This window comes from Furipterus horrens, unplaced genomic scaffold, assembly GCF_987537825.1.
Source record: "Furipterus horrens unplaced genomic scaffold, mFurHor1.1.pri manual_scaffold_17, whole genome shotgun sequence".
Lineage (NCBI taxonomy): Eukaryota > Metazoa > Chordata > Mammalia > Chiroptera > Furipteridae > Furipterus > Furipterus horrens.
Window position 1 is genome coordinate 85,668,178 of NW_028327187.1, and position 20,002 is coordinate 85,688,179.

The window sequence follows — 20,002 nt, forward strand, 5'->3', positions numbered from 1 at the left end:
AATAATTAAATCACCTCCGAATTATAAGTTCAGAACATCAAAACGAGTAATTTCTGTGGGATTTACAGATTACCATAATTATATGTTAACATATTTTAAATTTATATTCCCAATAATAAAATGGACTCCTTTACCCCTAGCAAACATTTTAGGACTATTGCATTTTGAGTTGAAAATTACTTCAGCAGTAAGGTTAGAAGCGTTTTTGACTTTAGGGGGAAATTAATTTGTCAGTAGTAAGCTATAAAGGAATAAATTATAGTTGGTGGTAAGATATTTACACACTAAATGCTACAATAAATCATCCGGTTAAAAGCAGCAAGCATGTCCCTAAAACCAGTTATATAAATTTAAAAATCTTAAATTAATGTTCTGTTTCTATGAAGAAACTATCTTAAAAAACTAGATACACAAAAACTTGATATACATCAATAACATGCACGTGAGTGCAATTTGGTTTTAAATTATTAAATAAGCAACTGAAATTTCAATCACAGTAGTTAAAAGATAAAATATTTAAGTTATAAGAAACCTTTTCAAAGTAAAAATACTGCAATATTATAAGCATATCAATACTTAAAATATTACCCAAGAAAGAATCTGATTCAGTTAAAATTTCAGTTTTCATCAAATATTTACTCAGAAGCTAATCATTTAACAAGTCATACTGATCATAATATGCAGACAATTAAAAAGGAACCATTTTATATCATCTCTTGCAAATCAAGGTATTTTAAGCTATAAATTCTTTAGAGTACTTACTGAACAATCACCTACAATTCGTATAATTTTATTTTCATATCCCAAGTGGTAACTCTGAATAAATTCTTCAAAACTATAATATAAATCAATACACATCTCTATTTCTTCCCATCATACAGGTCTACCAATGGTCTAGTTTTCATTACAACTTGAGAAAAATTTTTGAAAAGGTTTATATAAGACACTATTGAAAAAGTCTACTTAATTATATTAATACCAGAGATACAAGATCCCTAATTGTAGTGATCATGCATCAACCTCATTTGGGAAACTTCTGACCTAGAATCAGTTCAACAGCATTTTTTAGACAACTTTCCCAACTGCATTACTTAAATTATAAAGCTCCTATTGGACATTAGCCTTGAGAGGCATGTGAAGCAGAGGCTGGGGTTCTCTGCCACTTAGTATTCAGTCATGTACAGAGGCCTTGTGGCCAGCAAACAGAGGGTTCTTTCACTAGAATTATGTTTTTAAAAGACAGGAAATTTCCAAAATATAGTTAAGAGTATTCACTGAAAATCTCAGCAACTAAGCAAGCCAGGGAAATAGATGTAATAAAGAAGTATAATAGAATCATAAGTTATGATCATAACAAAGTTCTCATTTATTAACTGCCAATTATAACTTAGAATTACAGGCACTCTAATAAAAATCTAATATTATCCATTTAACTATCTTTTAATGTTTAAAGACACTGAACCCCCAAAATTCTATCCTCTCACCCATTCTAACAATTCTCTCCTCTTCCTCCTGTATTAATTTATCTCTACTGAATTTTTCTCATTAGCTTTCACCCATCTTAAACTTCTTTATTTTTTATTTCTCCCATCTTAAGTTTAAAACAAAAATTAGCTCTTAATCCCACTTTCCCTTCAGCTACCTGTTTCTCTGCTTCCCTTTTATGTCTTGGTCTATGGGACTGGCACCCCTGGCATTGCACAGTGTGAAGCCCACTGTACTGGAATTGTCTATACTTGCTGCTTCTAATTCTTCTTCCATTTTATGTTGAATCCAACTACAATTAGGTTTTTGCCCCCACTATTCTACTGAAACCGTTCTTATCCAAATATCAGCAAATCTTTTCTATGAAGGGTCAGACAGTAAATATTTTAGGCTTTGTGGGTCATATAGTCTGTCATGTTTTTTTACAACACTTAAAAAGATTCAAAACCCATTCTTAAGTTTGTAGGCTGTAAAAAACAAAAACAAAAAACAAGTCATGGCCATGGAGTGAATTTGGCCTGTGGCCTGCAGCTGCCTGACCCCAGCAATGTCATCAAATAGCTCAGATGGTCAATTTATAGCCCTCACGTACTTGACCTCTGAGCATTATTCGATTTACACATTGATCACTTTCTTAACTTCCCTTCCAGGGCATTACTCACATTCTCCTGGATCTCCCATCACTTCACAGATCATACTTACTCTAGTCTTTGAAAGTTCTTCAACTTCCTGACCTATTATTACACTAGATGCCCTTAGGCTCAGTCTTGAGTTCTCTTCTTCTCTGAATCCAGTCTCACCCATCCTTCTAGTTGGTTAGGCTAGCTTTTAATTAGACTCCTATTTCTCACACACCACTCTATCAGTTAATCCTGTTGGTTCTACCTTCCAATACAGCTGACCCTTGAACAACATGGGTTTGAACTGCACGGGTCCCCTTATACGTGGATTTTTTTTTCAATAAATACTGAGGATCTAGATAAAAAAAAAACTAAGACTACATCACTCATCCATTTAAAATCTCCCTATAGTTTCCTATTTAGCTCAGAATAAAACCCAATATCCTTACAATGGCCTACAAGGTTGAACATGACTTAGCCAGCACGTTTCCAGCTGGACCACATCTACTTCTCTCCACTTCTTTTGCTAACCTGCTCAGCTATGCTCCAATGCATGCCATTTTGATTTTCCTCAAATATGCAACACACTCCTACATTAGGGCCTATTGCTCCTTGTTGCTTCCTAGACCTGGAATATTCTTATGATAAATATCTTCAGGGCTCACTTCTCTAACTCTTTCAGGTCTTTATTTAAATGTTTCCTTCCAGTGAAGCCTTCCCTGACCATCCTGCTATAATTGCAAATCCTCTACCACCAATCTCCAGCTCCCTTTTCTAATATATTTTCCCACAGAACTAATCATATTCTACATGCAATGTTTATTTACCTATACAAATTAAGACATTTTTGTGTGTTTTCTTTGATTTATCCTCGGAATCTCAAATAGGACATGTACATAGGTGTTCAACATTTTTTCATAATGAATAAAACTCCTAATCAACTCTAGCAAAAAAGGTCTCACCAAAAGCCACTTCAAGAATACTTAGCAGACTTAAAGAACTTATCTCAGTTTTAGCAATAATATAAAGCTAACCAACAATAAGTCAAATAATTTTTATAGTAGAGTAATAAAAGTACAAGTAATTTGGCAATACGTATTGGCAACATTTTTTAACATGCTTACTCTTTGACCCATTGTGAAGCATCTGTTCCATGGAGAAAACCCAAAATATAGAAAAAATTATGTACATAAATAATCAGAATTAAAATAACAGAAATTAAATGTCTAACAGTGAACTACCAAGTAAAATATGGTAGCTATCTGATAAAAATAATGTTCATGAAATCCATGACTCTGTTTTAACGATTTTACTGGCTCCATTTTGCCTCCAAGGCAAATGAGGCAATTTTCTCTACCTCCTCCAGCCTCATATTTCACCTTCCCCTCTTAATCTATAATAATCTACACTTATAATCTATACACTAGGCACACATTACCAGTGAACTCTCTCCCCTCCCAAATTCCCCAATTTCTGAAGACTCTAAAACCTTAAATATCTGCCCTCCTAGGTATTCTGATAGCACTTTTCTATCTAAGTCCTACTTCATAGTAATTTCTAGTCACTGCTTCATTAATGTTCTTTTTCTCCTACCAGAATGAATACCTACCACCTAGCATAGCACCTGATCTTAAGTCGGCAAATACATGCAGAAATGAAGTAAGTAAGTAACATTACATAAATGCTTACAATGCCACTAAAAATTAATAGTGGGATTTGGGGAACTGTATGATTTTTTTTCCTTTAAAATTTCCCAATATTATCTGTGTATGTGTAAATTTTATAATGGAAAATATACTCATGTACATATATACTAAGTGACAACATAATAATAGCATTGTAGTACTAAAAAATGCTTATAAAACCAGTTCTTCAAACTTTTATTTCTTCTTTCAAAATGCATAAAACTAAATAAAGACAAATATCATGTGAGAAGCCAATAAGGCAGCTAGTCCTATTACCTGAGTGGAGTTAGACAGTTGGTTTTTCCACGGCTCCTCTGCGCTGCTGGTCAGGTTTGTGCGGTTATGAGGTAGAGTGAGTGCGTTTCGCTGCGGGTAAGGCACGTTTCCATTACTTCCACTTCCTGTTACGTGATTATTGCCTATCAGAATAGTGTCTGTACTTCCCAGCATTCTTGATGTGCTACAGGGAACATGGCCTGCAGAAAAGGGTCCATTGGCCAAAGGCTGCCCAGGGCAGGCAGGGCGGACTCCAGGCTGAGAGACACTAGGCACTCTGGTCAGAGCAAGCTGCGGCTGCTGGCCAGAGACTGAGTTTGTAGGCAGTGATGAGTCAGCTGTTGGCCCATTAGGAATTCCAGTAGATCGTACCTGTGCAACTCCTGTCTGTCTCATCTGCTGAAAAACAAATAAAAAAATAAATGCTGCTTGTGAGGCTCATAAGGGAAAGAATTAGAACATGAAAGTATATGTATAACCAAGTGATCTCTGCTTTTACCCTAACATTTAATTTTTGTAGGTGGAAATACACAACCTTAAAAACAAGAAATTATGTTTGTTCATATTTAGATAAGCTTTCTCAGAAAAGCAGAAATTGGTTTTATTTTTAATAAACTTCCCTTTAGTAAAGACAAAAGAAAGCAGCTGAATATTATGAAAAACAACTCTGGAATTTATGTCTTTTCCTCAATCACAAAATAGGGTATTTCAAAATCTCATTCTATTAGATTTATATGCCAGATCTTTCAAATTAAACAGACACTAAAAAAAAAACCCACCTCAGTTTAGGAAAGCCTGTTAAGTAATAAATAATATAAAAAATCCATACAATATGTACAAAATAGAATGTAAATAAATAATAAAATACCAAGTCTTGTGCTCAAAATTAAGTATATAGCTGTTTTTCCCTAAAAATCTTCCCAATATTATAAGAGGCACAGATTACTGAATTCCATAAATACTGGAAGGAAGTAGAAGTGGGCATGAACATGCTCTAAAACAATGTTTCTGTCAGTAAAAATACTCAAAATGCTACCAAATTTTAGGAGGGAAAATGCTATACACACTTGGTGTTGCTGCATTAAGACAAACTGACTTTCCAGCTGTTCCAGCATCAGTTTCTGTGCTGGATTTAAATTATTTCTATTTGCTCGGAGCTGTTCCAAGTGCTAGAAGAAGAAAAGAAGAAAAAAAGAATACTGTCAAAGACATACCTAAGAAATAGGCTCAAACATTAAACTAAGCAACCTTTCCCTGAAATGACTAAACTCAGAATCACCTTCTAGTCAAGGACACTAATTACTGACCAATAGCAATCAACCTCAAGATGAAGTCTTTTAAGAAGTTTGAGAAAGTTAAGAAAGAAAGAAATATTCAAACAAAAAAAAAAGAACTTCATAAACAGAGAACAGATTGGTGGCTACCAGAGGGGAAGGAGTAAGGGAGTCAAAATGGATAAAGAGGGTCAATGGTGAAAGATGATAACTAGACTTTTGGTAGTGATCACATAGTGCACACATATATCAAATTACACAGTTGTACACCTGAGCGTATAATGTTTATAAACGAATTTTATCTAAATTTTTAAAAAGTGATAAAAAATAAACATTCATCTGAAGGTTTACTGCAAATTGACCTTTGAGATAAATGGGCACAAACTTTTACTCTTAAACATAGTATTTTTCAGTAGTCACACAGGAAGCTCTTATGACAAGTACACTCAAAGCAGCACTGTTTGCAATAGGAAAAGTCTGAAGACAATCTGGCTTTTATCTACTTAAATCAAGGTGTAACATCTGCATATGAAATATGCTGTTCCATAAAAGAACAAGGAAGCTCTTTATACATTGACATGAAAAGGTCTACAAAAGAAATTATTAACCAAATATATAGCATTCTATCATTTGTGCAAAAAAAAAAAAAAAATAATAATAATAATGTATGAGAGAACAGGAATGCATATTTTCTTGTACATGCATAACATATCTCTGGAAAGATAAACTATGAACATTGGCTGTCTGTTAGGAGAGTAACTGAATGAATTACGGTCAGGAGTAGGAAAGAGAATTTACTTTATACCGTATACTCATACTGATGCAGTTTGAAACATGTGAATATATTACCCGTTTAAAAATAAATGAAAACAAGAATGAATTATGTCTATTAATCTGGTAAATGTGGGTTCATTTCACTTACGTGCATATTACTTTAAGCTTACTACCTCTACTCTTTTAATAGAAAAAACAATCTGTCAAAAACATATCTCACATACCTGTAATTTCTGTGGTGTCAAACACCATAAATGAGTCTGTTGCTGTACTGGAGGATGTGACACTGCATGGCCACTACTCCAATTATCAGAAGTATTCTAAGGAAAATTAATTTTAAAACATTTTTTTAACATTTGGTGAAATCTATAGAGTTAACAATAATGACTAATGGAGGCCAAATGACTATGACTGGAATATTTATATAGAAAGATGTTATGACATTAACTTCTTGTTTAAAACAACTTTACATGCGTAATAAATTTGGGAAAATCACAAATTTTAAAAATATTGCATCTTTAATAAGCCACCCAAAAAGACCCACCCCTAAACTATGGCCCAAATGGCTAACCTAAATATCACACTGTCCACTAGATACAATATGAAATTTATTTCAATGTCAGTACAAAGTGATAATTAAAAGTGTATTGCAACCTTAACTGCAGGGAGATGAATAAAATGATTTGATGAATGCAAATTTATCCCTACTTTCTATATTTAGTATGATATTAAGAATTTGGAATAAAAAAACCTCAAACCTTCACTCTTTGATGTCCACAGATAATAAAGGACAGGAGATGTTCAAATTGAATAAGTTCAGGGCAGCTGGGAGTTTCTTTTTTGACAGGATTTTCTATTTCTTTAAAATATATACCTTGGTTGGACTAGATGTTCTTTTCCTCTTGGCAGGACTGGACAGGTCATCTACTTGGCTAGAAGGAATCATGTGTAGTGGCAAGGATTGCTGTGAAATTGGTGTTTGACTGAGGCCTAATACAGGTTCAGTATTTGGATGATGAGGTTTACATGCCTAAGAATCACAGAAGGAAGACAAAAATAGGGTTCTATATATTCTTAATTCATTCCTTCAAATTATAAAACTTTATAAGCTGCATACTTTTCAAAGCTATGTGGACATCGCTGATTGCAATTATTGAAAATCAAAATCAAATCAATCAATGGAGGAATGTGTACCTTCCTTTGAAAAACTTGCATTAAAAATTAAACAAATCACTGCATTATTAAGAAATCTCCTTCAAAATCATGAAAATGCACAAAGGTTCTAAACTGGCACCCCAAAATTTCTTCCCGTATCAGAGGGAGTTTTACTTTGATCTAGATTCCCTTCACAATTAAATTAAAAGGCTTTTCATTAATAAAAGCCTCCTGTGCTTAGTAAAATATACTTGGCCACTATAGATTGAAAAGAACCCTTAAAGCTGGGCACCTGCAGAACATAACCCAACTTCTCACCTGCTGTGCTGTGTTCATGGCACCCTGCCTGGAGGTAAGCTCTGCGGGGATTGGTAGGCTCCATGCCTCCTCAATACTAGGAAGTAATTTAGTTTTATTCTGTAGACTACCTTGTGGAAGGTTACACAACTGAGCCTAGGAAAAATTATGTAAAAAGCAAATTTAACACAAGCCTACTTGAGTAAGAGCAAGTCCACTAAATCTTCCTAAATGCTACAACTAATTGTTTTATGTATTTTTTTTAAGAAAATAGATTCTTAATTTGGGGTTTCAGAAAGATACTAAGTATAAAGAGGGTAACTGAAATATAAACCTTTGTGAGAATTAAAACAAAGCTGAGCTCTCATAGCTGTCTTCTCATGAAACTCCAAGCAAGAGTGAAAGACAGTGTTCGTGTTCTTTTCTCTAAAATGCTATGACAACTTAAAAATGTAGACAGTACATAGAAAAAAATTATGTAAATTAATATGCATCAACAGAGTAAATGTGCAAAAGAACATCTTTTAAAATACTGCATATCTTACTTAAAATGAAAAGTAAAATAATATTACAAGCTATGGTATGTTTACAAAATATGGAAACAAATTATAGACATCAACACCACTAGACAAACTTTCCAACCACCCTCCTGCCTGAGTGTCATAGGGAAGCATGCCTTTAAAAAACTGCTATTAAAAGTTTTACCTGTAAATACTTAATTCGTGCTGCAAGTGCAGAGGTATTACTACAACTTTTGCTTCTGGTTGCATTTAAGTAGCATTTAATGGCATCCTGAGGCTGGTTGCAGGATTCATAGAGTGTGCCTAGGTCCATCCAGGCTGCGGCATGGCCATGGTCCAATTGTACAGCACAAATATAGGCCTGTAAAGCATCCATGGGCTGATTTTGCTGCTGATATAGCACACTGGAAAGAGAAATTAAGAAGAAGAAAAAAAAGTCAACAAATAAGAACTGCTTAGCTTCATAACATGATATAAACTGTAAAGTATATTATATGTGATGCAAACTGTCTTTGTGTTATCAATTACAATTATTGTAATACAAAGTCTTACCCTATTGAACACCATGTATCTGCACTTGCTTCTGATTTATCAATAGACTGCCTGTAAGATATAAAGGCATCCTGAACTTTCCCAATACTTGAATAGCACCTGAGAGGAAAGGAGGGGGGGGAGGAAAAAATCAAGCAATTTCCATTAATACAGATTAATTATCTAAAAGGATAGACTATATGTCGATGCAAATGAAAAACCCTAATAAGCTAAAATATCTGTCATTGTGTATATGATAATTATAATGTATACTATAATAAACCCTTCAATAAATTATATTATAGTCTATTTTATAGAGGCTAAAGCATGCTGCATTAATGAACACTATTAAAATAACTGAAGGTCATATCGCTTCAATGTTTACAATACAGAGTTGAAAACACACACCCACACACACCACTCTACTTATTTAACTTGATCTCTGGTTTCCTACAGAGCTAAACACCAAGAAAAACCTTTTATGTTGGTAAGACTTGTTGAATAAGATTTCAATTCTCCTTTCCTAAATAATAACAATGAGGGCAATAATTCTTTAACTTGTAAAAAGCAAAACATAAGACAGTTAATATCAAGCTAACTATTACAAATATTAAGAGTACCGGGGTGTGGTTAAAGTTTCAAGGACCTGTCACTTCTCTAAAGCACATGTACCTATGGATACACAGAATAGCAACTGAAATTATAAATACAGAAATTATGTTCTTATTGCTTGACACTAAAGAAAAAAGAAACCCAGTCCCTGTCTTCAAGGAGCTTACAATTTAGCTGAGAGTTAAGGACACATTATAAATGTCACAATCCCATATTAAATGGCTAGCACAGACAATAACTGGTTTGAGAAATTTAGGGTAGAAGATACCACAATATACACTACAGGATTTAGGAAAGGCAAGAAAGGGTAAGGGTAAGAGTAAGGGATATGAATATGTGCACATGCATATTGTTTAGATCAGTGATTTCCAATTACTAGCCAGTATATGAGAATTTAGTCAAGCAAACAAAAAGGAAAACAATACACACATACATACATATATATGTTTTCCACTAAACTTATTAATATTTGCAACTATAACTGACTTATTTTGAAATACTATTGGCTGAGTATATGGCAAAAAAATTTTTTTAATGTTTTTACTTGCTCAAATACCATGTTTTTTATAAAAAATTGAATTTACTGGGGTTACATTGGTTAACAAAAATATAGGTTTCAGCCCTGGCTGGTGTGGATCAGTGAATTGAGTACTAGCCTGAGAACCAAAGGGTCACCAGTCTGATTCCCAGTCAGAGCACATGCCTGGGTTGTGGGCACGTAAGAAAAAAACCACATATATTGATGCTTTCTCCCTCTCTTTTTCCTTCCCTTCCCCTCTCTCTAAAAACAAATAAGTAAAATCTTTCAAAAAATTTATATAGGTTTCAGGTATACAATTCTATAATACATCATCTGTATAGTGTATTGTGTGTTCACAACCCCAAAGTTCAGTCTCCTTCCATTACATTTTAATCCTCATAATTATTCTTTGAAATGTTACTGATTAATGTAATCCAAAAGTCTAAGAACCACTGATTTAGGTAGAGAAGATGAGAGAAGGCTTTTCAACCCTGGCGATCAATGGGGTGACAGATGTTGCAGCCAGATCACCCTCACATCCAAGAAAAGGCATTTCAAAAGGTTGTCTGAACATTATGAACAAAACCTAATGCATCTAAGATAACACAAAGAGTAGAGAGTTTTAAATCCAGCCCAAGAATACTCTGACATTTGTTCTTCTACCAAGGGGAATGTCGCAATGAAAAGAACTTTATAGAAATATTACTAAAAGGAAAATAAATTATGGACAGTAAAAATGATGGCAATACTCATTGGTTTGCAACAGGCCAAAACTGGGGTTAAAGTGATGAAAGTGACACAAAAGAAAAAGATGGGAGAAACAATAAACCGATGATGGATTGATTAGGTACTCATAAGGGGTGAGAGTAGGGTTCTAACTATGTCTTACGTTTGAATTTTTTACAAATTAAAGAATTATTGCCCTCATTGTTCTTACTTAGGAAAGGAGAATTCAAATTTTATTCAACAAATCTTACCAACATAGAAGGTTTTTCTTCGTTTTTAGCTCTATATTCTTATTGTATAGGAAACCAGAGATTAAGTTATATAAGTAGAGTGGTATATGTGGGTGTTTTCAACTCCGTATTGTAAACATTGAAGTGACATGACCTTTAATTATTTTAATAGTGTTCACATTAATGCAGCATGCTTTAGCACCTATAGGATAGACTATACTACAGTTTTAAAGCCTGATTAAATGGAGGGAAAAGAAGTATGTTTAAAAAATAAAAGGAAAATAAGCTAGTTTGTAGAAGAATATAATGAATGACATTTGAAATACGCTGATTTTGACATGAGGTTAGGACATTAAAATGAGTAAAAAGTAAGAGAGATGGTCCTGGAGTTTAATACCTTGGAGTACAGATATCTAGATTTGGAATTTAACCATGTGGAAGAGAGGGTATAAGAACATAGGACACCTATTAAGGGAGAGGTAAAAATAAGCCTAAGGAATCACTAACCTTGCAAACTGGGCAATGCAAGAAGTGCCAGTGACCAAGACAAAGAAGTATCAGAGGGTGTCTGCAAATTACTTTACAGGAGGAGAATACAGGGGGGGGAAAAAGTCCATTAATAATGCCAGACAGGGACAGACACCACCAAGAAAAGGAATGCTTAATAGATAGCAGAAAACATGCTCTGTTTGCTGTTGTTAAATCAAAGACAAATCTCAGATTTATAGACAAATCTGTCTAACCACTGGAAGTAAAAAGAAATAATTTTCCAAACCAATATTTCCACATTCCATTCCTACAAAGTGAAAGTAGAAAACCAAGGTGTCCAAACACAGAGGCACCAGTCCAACTGCCAAGAAGTTTTATTAGTTTTCTCTAATGAAACTTAACTAGGTTAGCCTGAGACAGCTTTGTATAATTAAAAAAGCACTTGGTGAACCTAGGATCTAGTCACTACTGTAGAGGGCTGTCCCAATTAGATACCAGAAGCATTCCTCAGAGTTGTGATAACCAAAGTATCTCCAGAAATAATGAAATGTCTGTTGCCTATGGGGCAAAACAGCCCCTACTGAGAACCACTGATCTACTACAATGCTCTGATATAATAGGTTAAAGAAAATTAAAGACACAAAATGGTTAACTGTACCATCCATGATTCCAAAAATAGTACCCTAGCCAAGACTTGAATCCATGTCTCTCAGCTCCTAGTACACTGATCTTTCCACCATGCCATGAAAGCTAAAACCAATTAGGCACCAGATAAAATCTGATGGTCCAAAATATAATCTACTGCACATACCTACATAAGGTATATTTTGGAGAATCACTAAGCACAATCCAGACAAAGTACACAGAAAAGTTTACAGACTTTCAGAAAACTATTTTCATTCCATGATATTGCGCCTTTCCAACAAATTCAATAATGTATCCAATAATGTATCTACTTTCTCACCAGAAGATTTCAAGTAGAACTGTGATTAGATCTATTAATCAAATATGTCGATTCTAAAATATACACCACTCATCAAAATTATATATAGCAAGGTTCCACTGGTTACTGGCAGAATGAGAAATTCGCTGTTCTGTTAAATTGACATATAAATAAAATGATAAAAATCATAAAGGCATTTAAATATCTGAATAAAGAATTACAATCTAAGACTTCTGGCCAGGATGAAGGCATAAGTAGACAAGCTGCATCTTACTCCACAACTAAGAATGAATACAACTATTTCAAAACTGGAGACAACCAGAAGTTCCAGAATATCGAGCTCCATGGAAGTCCAACAAACAAAGATATAAAGAAGAAATGCTCATTCAGACAGGTAGGAGGGGCGAAGCCTGGGTGGAGAGGCCACAGCTGTGGCAGTGGCAGTGACAGCTGCTGTGGTAGGCCAGCGGTCAGCTCAGTCACACATTTTAAAAAGTAGGGAGGGACACCTGGGGAGTGATCCCAACTCTATACCAGATCACTCAGCTGACGGTTTCAGCACCGGGGAAAATAAAGCCTCATTGCTTCTGATTGTGAAAACCAGTGTGGGTTGGGGCAGAGGAAGAAATTGCCAGTCTCACAGCTGAGTCTGCTTGTTCTGAGGCCCCCATGGTCTTAGAATGTCTGCAAGCCCACCCACTCTGGGAACCATTACCAGGGCAACAGCTAGAGGGGCTGCAGTCCCATATCGAAAGTGGGAGGAGTGCTTGGAAACAAGGCAAGGGCTGAGCAAGCGGCATTTCCCCCTCTGAGACCCCTCCCCCACACACAGCACCACAAGGTGGTGAAACTGGTCACCTTGAACTTACAAATAACTAAGGCTCCACCCCTTACAATGTAATGGGAGCAACAGCTCTATGTAAGACACAGAGGCAAACACAGGAGGCTGTCAAGTTGAGGAGACAGAGAAGTATGGCCCAAAGAGGGAACAGATCAAGGTTCCAGTGGGAGAACTAAACGATGAGGAGATAGCCAACCTAACAGATGCAGAGTTCAAAACACTGGTGAAAAGATGCTCAAAGACTTGACAGATATGCTTGAGCACGGCAAATGTAGAAGGGAAGAAGTGAAGGTAAGGCTAAGTGAAATGAAAGAAAATCCACACAAAACCAATGGTGAAGGGAAGGAAACTGGGTTTCAGACCAATGATTTGGAGCATAAGGAAGAAATAAACAGCCAACCAGTACAGAATGAAGAAACAAGAATTAAAAAAAAGGAGAAGAGGCTTCAGAACCTCTGGGACAACTTTAAACATGCCAATATCCGAATCATAAGGGGTGCCAGAAAGAGAAGAGGAAAAGCAAAAAATTGAAAACATATGTAAAAAAATAATGAAGGAAAACTTCCCTAATTTGGTGAAGGAAATGGACATACAAGTCCAGGAAGCAGAGTGCCAAACAAGCTAGACCCAAAGAGGACCACACCAAGACACATCATTATTAAAATGCCTAAGGTTAAAGATAACAGAGAGTCTTTAAAACAGCAAGAAAAAAGCAGAGAGTTATTTACAAAGGGTTGCCTATAAGACTATCAGTTGATTTCTCAAAAGAAACTTAGCAGGCCAGAAGGGACTGGCAAGAAGTATTCAACCTTTAATACCTTACAGGTATTAAATGCTGGGACTCGAATCAGACTGTTCAAGTCATAGCTCTCTCACTTCTGTGACCTGGGACAAGTTATTTGACCTCTCTGTGCTTCAGTTCCATTATATGTAAAATGAGGATATTAATAGTATAGGACTATTATGAAGATTAAGAATATACATAAAATACTTAGGGCAGTACTTAGTACATAGCAAACTTTTTAAAAGTGTGAGCTAAAAACAGTAGTAGGGGGAGGTAGAAAAAAGTAAAGGGGGGATAGATAAATGGTGGCTGAAAGACTTGGGTAGCGAATGCATGATGCAATATACAGATGATGTTTTATAAAGTTGTACACTTGAAACTTGTACAATTTTATTAACCAATGTCACACCAATAAATTAAATAAAAATACAAAAAAAAAAAAAGAAGTATTCAACGTGATGAAAAGCAAGGAACTACAACCAAGAGTACTCTATCCAGCAAAGCTATCATTTAGAATGGAAGGGCAGATAAAGTGCTTCCCAGACAAGGTAAAGCTAAAAGAGTTCATCATCACCAAGCCATTATTATATGGAATGTTAAAGGGACTTATTTCAGAAAGAGAGGATCAAAACTATGAACATTAAAATGACAACAAACTCACAACTATCAACAACTGAATCTAAAAAATAAAAACAAAAACAAACTAAGCAAACAACCAGAATAGAAACAGAGTCATAGGTAAGGGAATCATTTGGAGGGTTATCAGGGGGAAGGAGGGAGGGGAAGAAATGGGAAAATGGTGCAGGGATTAAGAAGCATAATTAGTAAGTACAAAATAGACAGGGAGAAGTAAAGAATAATATAGGAAAGGGTGAAGCCAAAGAACTTATATGCACGACCCATGGACATGAACTAAAGAGAGTGGAGTTGCTGGAAGGAAGGGAGCTACTGGGTAGAAGGGAGCAAAGGGGAAAGAAACTGGGACAACTGTAACACCATAACCAATAAAATATACTTAAAAAAATAAAGACTTACTATCTAGTAAGACTTTTAAAAAACAAGCAATAATTCAAGTGAAATGAAAATCCAATAAGCAAAATAAGAAATGTTGCAGTAGACCCGATTATGCTGTGAGAAAACCACCACTTTCAGAAGCTTAATTTTTTAACTTCAAGAATTTTTTTTATAATACATTTAAAAGGGAAAATACAATGATCAGGTTATAAATATAAACCACACTTCATATCATAATTCAAATCTCTTAGCTAGAATAAACAAAAACAAAACTTAAGTCTCACCTTCCAAGGAAATACCAGGACTGGCCAGAATTAGGATCTGCTTCCAAGGACTTTTGGAGATACTGAATAGCATAGTTTTCCTTGGTGGTTTTATCTCCCAGGAGGTCTATAGTGTGATGCATCCAACCTATAGTAAATGATTTAAAAGATTTACCTAAGTGATTTAACTGTCATTCTATTGTTAAGAATACCAAACAGAAAATAAAATTACTCTTTCCAGGCAATTCATTTAGTTTGGTGTACACACTCAAATTTGAACTACCAATTATGGCCATATGAAAGCCTGTTTCTCACAGGAAAGTACAGTGAAAGCTATGAAGAACTTTTACTCCAGAGAAATTAAAACAATTTTAAGCAATTGCCTAACACTTATGAACTGTAGTTCCTAATTTTGGTATATGAAAAAATTCTAAGGTATGAAACAAAAAATATAAACATATTAAATTTAATTCAGTGTTGCACATAAAAATTTACATTCATTTTAAGAATCTCCAAAACACAATGTATTAACCCAACATTTATTTCCAAGAAAGAAATATCAGGCTATATAATCAATAACAGACCAGAGTAAAACACAAAAATACCCTATGTTATTGATGCTGGCCACATATATTCACAGCTTACATAAAGTAAAAAACTGTACAGTATTTGAAAATTAAAAAATACCTAAGGGTGTAAGAAAAGTATATTCAAGTGGTCCAAATAAGAGTGAAACAAAATGGGTAACACAAACATTTAATAAATAGGTAGTGTGTATTCTCTCTTATCTCTGGACTCTTAAAAAGGCAATCGCATGGAAGCGAAGAACAGAATGGTTGTTACCAATAAGAAGGAGGTGGGGAAATGGGGAGATGTTGGTGAAAGATTATGAAGTTGTAGTTATATATAGGATGAGTAAGTCTAGAGAAGCTACTGTACAGCAGAATGACTATAGTTAATATAATGTATACTGAGAATTTGTTAAGAGTAGATTTCAGATGCTCTTATCATACACAAAAACAAGTGGTAACTATGTGAAGAGATGGATATGTTGACTAGCTAGACTGCAGTAATCATTTCAATATGTATAGGTATATTAAGACATCATGTTGTATACTTTAAAAACACAATTTTTATTATAAATAAATAAATGGCTATAGAAGCAATCACAAGATTGGATCATGAAATAGTATATTCTAAACCTTTAAGACATACAAAAATAATTTGGTTTAATTTGCTCGGGAATCCTATTTCAGATGACGATCAATTCAAGTACATAATATCAACTGTTTCTTTGTATGTAGACTGTAGTATATATAACAAATAACAACTCTTACTTCCTGACATCTTTTAAGGTTACTGTGCTGCAAAAGATAATAAGGGGATGGAGTTATTGTGTTTTATGGAAATATAAGTCGATCACATGATATTTATCTGTTCCTTCCTTATCTCTCCTGCAACTATTAAGGACAGGACCTTGCCCTGGCTGGTGTGGCTCAATGGATTGAGTGCTGGCCTTTGAACTGAAAGGTCACCTGTTTGATTCCCAGACAGGGCACAGGCCTGGGTTGCAGGCCAGGTCCCCAGGTTGGGGCATGTGAGAGGCAACTGATCAACATTGATGTCTCTTGTACATCGATGTTTCTCTCCCTTCCCCTATCTCTAAAAATAAAGTAAATAAAATCTTAAAAATAAAAAAGGAGCAGGGGCAAGCCAACTAGAAAAGACTGATGTTCAGGCATAAATTAGACTCACTTAGGGGAAGTATCTTTTTCCTTTTAAAACCACGGGAGTTTACTTATACACTCTGAAACATGGTAAACCAATGCCGAAGAGCACAGGTGATTCACACATAAAACCAAAACTATTTCAACCCATTTCTCAAATTTAAAAGGTGTATGCATGTTTGGTATTGATGCCTTCTTCACAGCACCTAAAATGCCTAAAAACTTAATTATAAATGGTGTGGATAAAACAATTCGTATTCAAATATTTAATATTAGCTGAGTGACTATCGTTGGCAGCCGTCCGTCTCGAGAGACGATGGTGTAGCTTCTTAAGAGTCTATCTGCACCGCCGAGAATGGCTGTGCAGTCCGACTCGGGAGTGACACGGTATCTGTCTCCTCCCGTGTTGAATCGACATCTTGCGATGACGCTGGAGTGTCCTCTCCAGTGAAGCTGAAGCTACAGAGCCTGGGCAGGGTGATATGGAGGGTCTGCTGTTGCCCATGCAGCAGACCCCCCCTCTCTTCGCAGCTGAAGGGTCCAAGGGAAAGACGGAGTCAATACAGCTTGGCTTCAGGTGCGCCGCAGGAGTTGCCGGTGTTGACTACAACGTCAAACCGCCTTAGGGACTCCGGCTCCGGATTTTCTGTCGGGGTTTACTCCCTTAGCCTTTTCCCTGAAGAGGTATGCCGCAAGGCAGCGGAGGTTTTTTGGAGTCAGAGTTTTCCTTCTCTGACATTTACAGTATTCTTTTAATATTTAAGGATGTAAATTTTGAATGGGCAAACTACAAACAAGATGACTATTACTCTTAAATATTGAATATTTAATCCATTCAACAAATTAATTTATCGAGAGCCTATAATAGTCTTAGGACAATGCAGATGCGAAGGATACAATGGTCAACAGAAGTAAAAAAATATTTGCCATGAAGAAGAAAACAATCCAACATCTGAACACCTCAAGAACTGCTTTTATTTTCCCTTGGCTTTCTAAGCAGATTGTATGCCCTCAAACATCCCTTGAGTGCACTACCATGGCAATAGAAAAGACTTTTAAAAAGTGAGTACTATGCTGTTTATGCTAAATGCATCACTTTGTAATTAAGAACACAAAATCTTTTTTATTGTACCAATAAACTTGTTTATATTTAAAGATACAAATTCCCATTACTCGAATACTGTATATAAATCAGTAAAAACAAATACTTAAATACTTCTACAATTTTTAAAAGTATGAATAACTCAAGTGAAATTCTATCCAGATATTAAATTAAAAACGAACTTTTATATAAAGACAATGTGTTTATTTTGTATAATTAATCATACCATATGTACTAATATCATGAAGACAATGATAAAATCTAAGCTTAAATGATTTTAAAATTACTTTAAAAAGTCACATTATGAAAATATTCATATTAATATGCTGGATATAAATTAAGAATAAATTTATTTGTGCAGATGAAAAACAAACAAAAGTTTAAAAACAACAATAACACAAATACCACATACAGACAAGAAACATGACTCGATTAAATGTTGGAGAACTCCATTATCATCATCTCCTTGGTAATAGTGATACATTACTTCCAAATGGCTACATGCCTTCATTTTCAACATTACAATAGAATTTCACATGTACAGAAACTATAGTATTAGATATTCCACAAGTTTTAGATAAAAAGTTTTATTTAATATTACCGATAGAACTATCAAAGCAAGCTCCCCAATCACTAAGTGACTTTAAGTAAATCACTGAATTTCAACTGACTGCTACGCATATCTGGAATAAAGAAAGTGTTCAATCCCCCTTGTCCATGGGTTAAGTATTAGAGAATAAGTTTTAAAATCTTAAAGAAATAGCTGCACTAATGAATTGTAGTGAGATGGACTGTGAAATGGACAATATTTGGCAAAGGGTGAAAATACGCTGGCATCAGATTAATTCTATCAACTCTGGACAAAGGATGGAAAAGGAATAGAATACATGAGCCACATACTTACCATCTCTGACATGTAAGAAACAAAGAGAAGTACTTATATTACACTAACTGTACACTCATACATACCTAACTGCTGCAGGACAGTTGCTTTTACTTGTGCAGACAGGTTTTCTGTCTGCAAAAGTTGTTCATAAGCTTCCTTTGCAGAATGATACTTCCTCTAAAGAGCAGGGGGAAAAAGATTCAAAAAAAAAAAATTAATACCAATAAAAAAACAGCTCATATATTAAGATTTACACAATACTGATTCTTTAAGCATATTTTTTAAACCAACTGAAAGAAAAAGTACTAATTCCATTACTGAATGTTCCTTCAACACTAAGCAGTTGTGGTTAATAGATCATGCTTCAGAGTACCTAGTAACAGTAAAACATTCAAACTGAAGTAGCACTAAAATATAACCTATTAAGAATTTTGCAAATCTCACGGCCAAGACGGAGGCATAGACAGACACGCTGCGTCTCCCTCCACAACTAAGAAGGAATACAACTACCTCAAAACTAGAAACAACCAGAAGTTCCAGAAAACCAAACTGCATGAAAGTCCAGCAAACAAAGACATAAAGAAGAAATACTCATCCAAACAGGTAGGAGGGGTGGAGCAGGGGCAGAGAGGACAGGGTGTGATGGCGGCAACAGTGGCGGCAGCGGAAGGCAGGCAGAAAGAGCCATCATACATTTTAAAAGTCAGGAGGGACACCTGGGAAGCGTTCCCAGCTCCTCACTGGACCTCGAAGCCCATGGTCCCAGCACCAGAGAAAATCAAGCCTCATTGCTTCTGACTGTGCAGACTGGTGGGGGTTGGGGTGGAGGCAGAAACTGCCGGTCTCAGCAGAGTCCGTTTGTTTAAAGGGCCCCCACGGTCCTAGAACGTCCGCAGACCCACCCACTGAGGGAACAATGGCCAGAGCAGATAGAGGGGCGCCAGTCCGGTGCAGACGTGGGAGAGGTGCCTGGAAAAGGGGCGAGTGCTGGGCAGGAGGCATTGTTTCCTCTCGGACCCCTCCCTCACATGCAGCGCCACAACGTGGTGAACAGGTCATGCTGTGCTGACGAGTCCCTATGGCTCTGCTCCTTACAATGTAACAGGAGCGACAGCTCTACCTGGGACGCGGAGGCAAACAAACACAGGAGTCTGTCAGAATGAGGAGACAGAGAAGTATGGCCCAAAAGGGGGAACAGATCAAGGTTCCAGTGGGAGAACTAAGTGGCGAGGAGACGGACAACCTAA

General features: G+C 35.7%; 1 protein-coding gene across 3 annotated transcripts in view; it reads right to left on the minus strand.

The window, feature by feature from the left end:
* KDM6A (lysine demethylase 6A) overlaps positions 1-20,002 on the minus strand; it is a 201,082-nt gene that overhangs the window by 41,387 nt on the left and 139,693 nt on the right. The window contains exons 9-17 of one of the 3 annotated variants that reach the window (XM_090264982.1): positions 18,839-18,932; positions 15,062-15,188; positions 8,640-8,738; positions 8,272-8,491; positions 7,588-7,722; positions 6,989-7,144; positions 6,339-6,434; positions 5,134-5,235; positions 4,067-4,462 (exon numbers count right to left, since the gene is read on the minus strand). In XM_090264982.1, the coding sequence (XP_090121108.1) occupies positions 4,067-4,462; positions 5,134-5,235; positions 6,339-6,434; positions 6,989-7,144; positions 7,588-7,722; positions 8,272-8,491; positions 8,640-8,738; positions 15,062-15,188; positions 18,839-18,932 (1,425 nt within the window). Of the gene's footprint in view, positions 1-4,066; positions 4,466-5,133; positions 5,236-6,338; positions 6,435-6,988; positions 7,145-7,587; positions 7,723-8,271; positions 8,492-8,639; positions 8,739-15,061; positions 15,189-18,838; positions 18,933-20,002 lie in introns of those variants that run through there. The other 2 variants (XM_090264980.1, XM_090264983.1) reach the window with 2 other exon arrangements.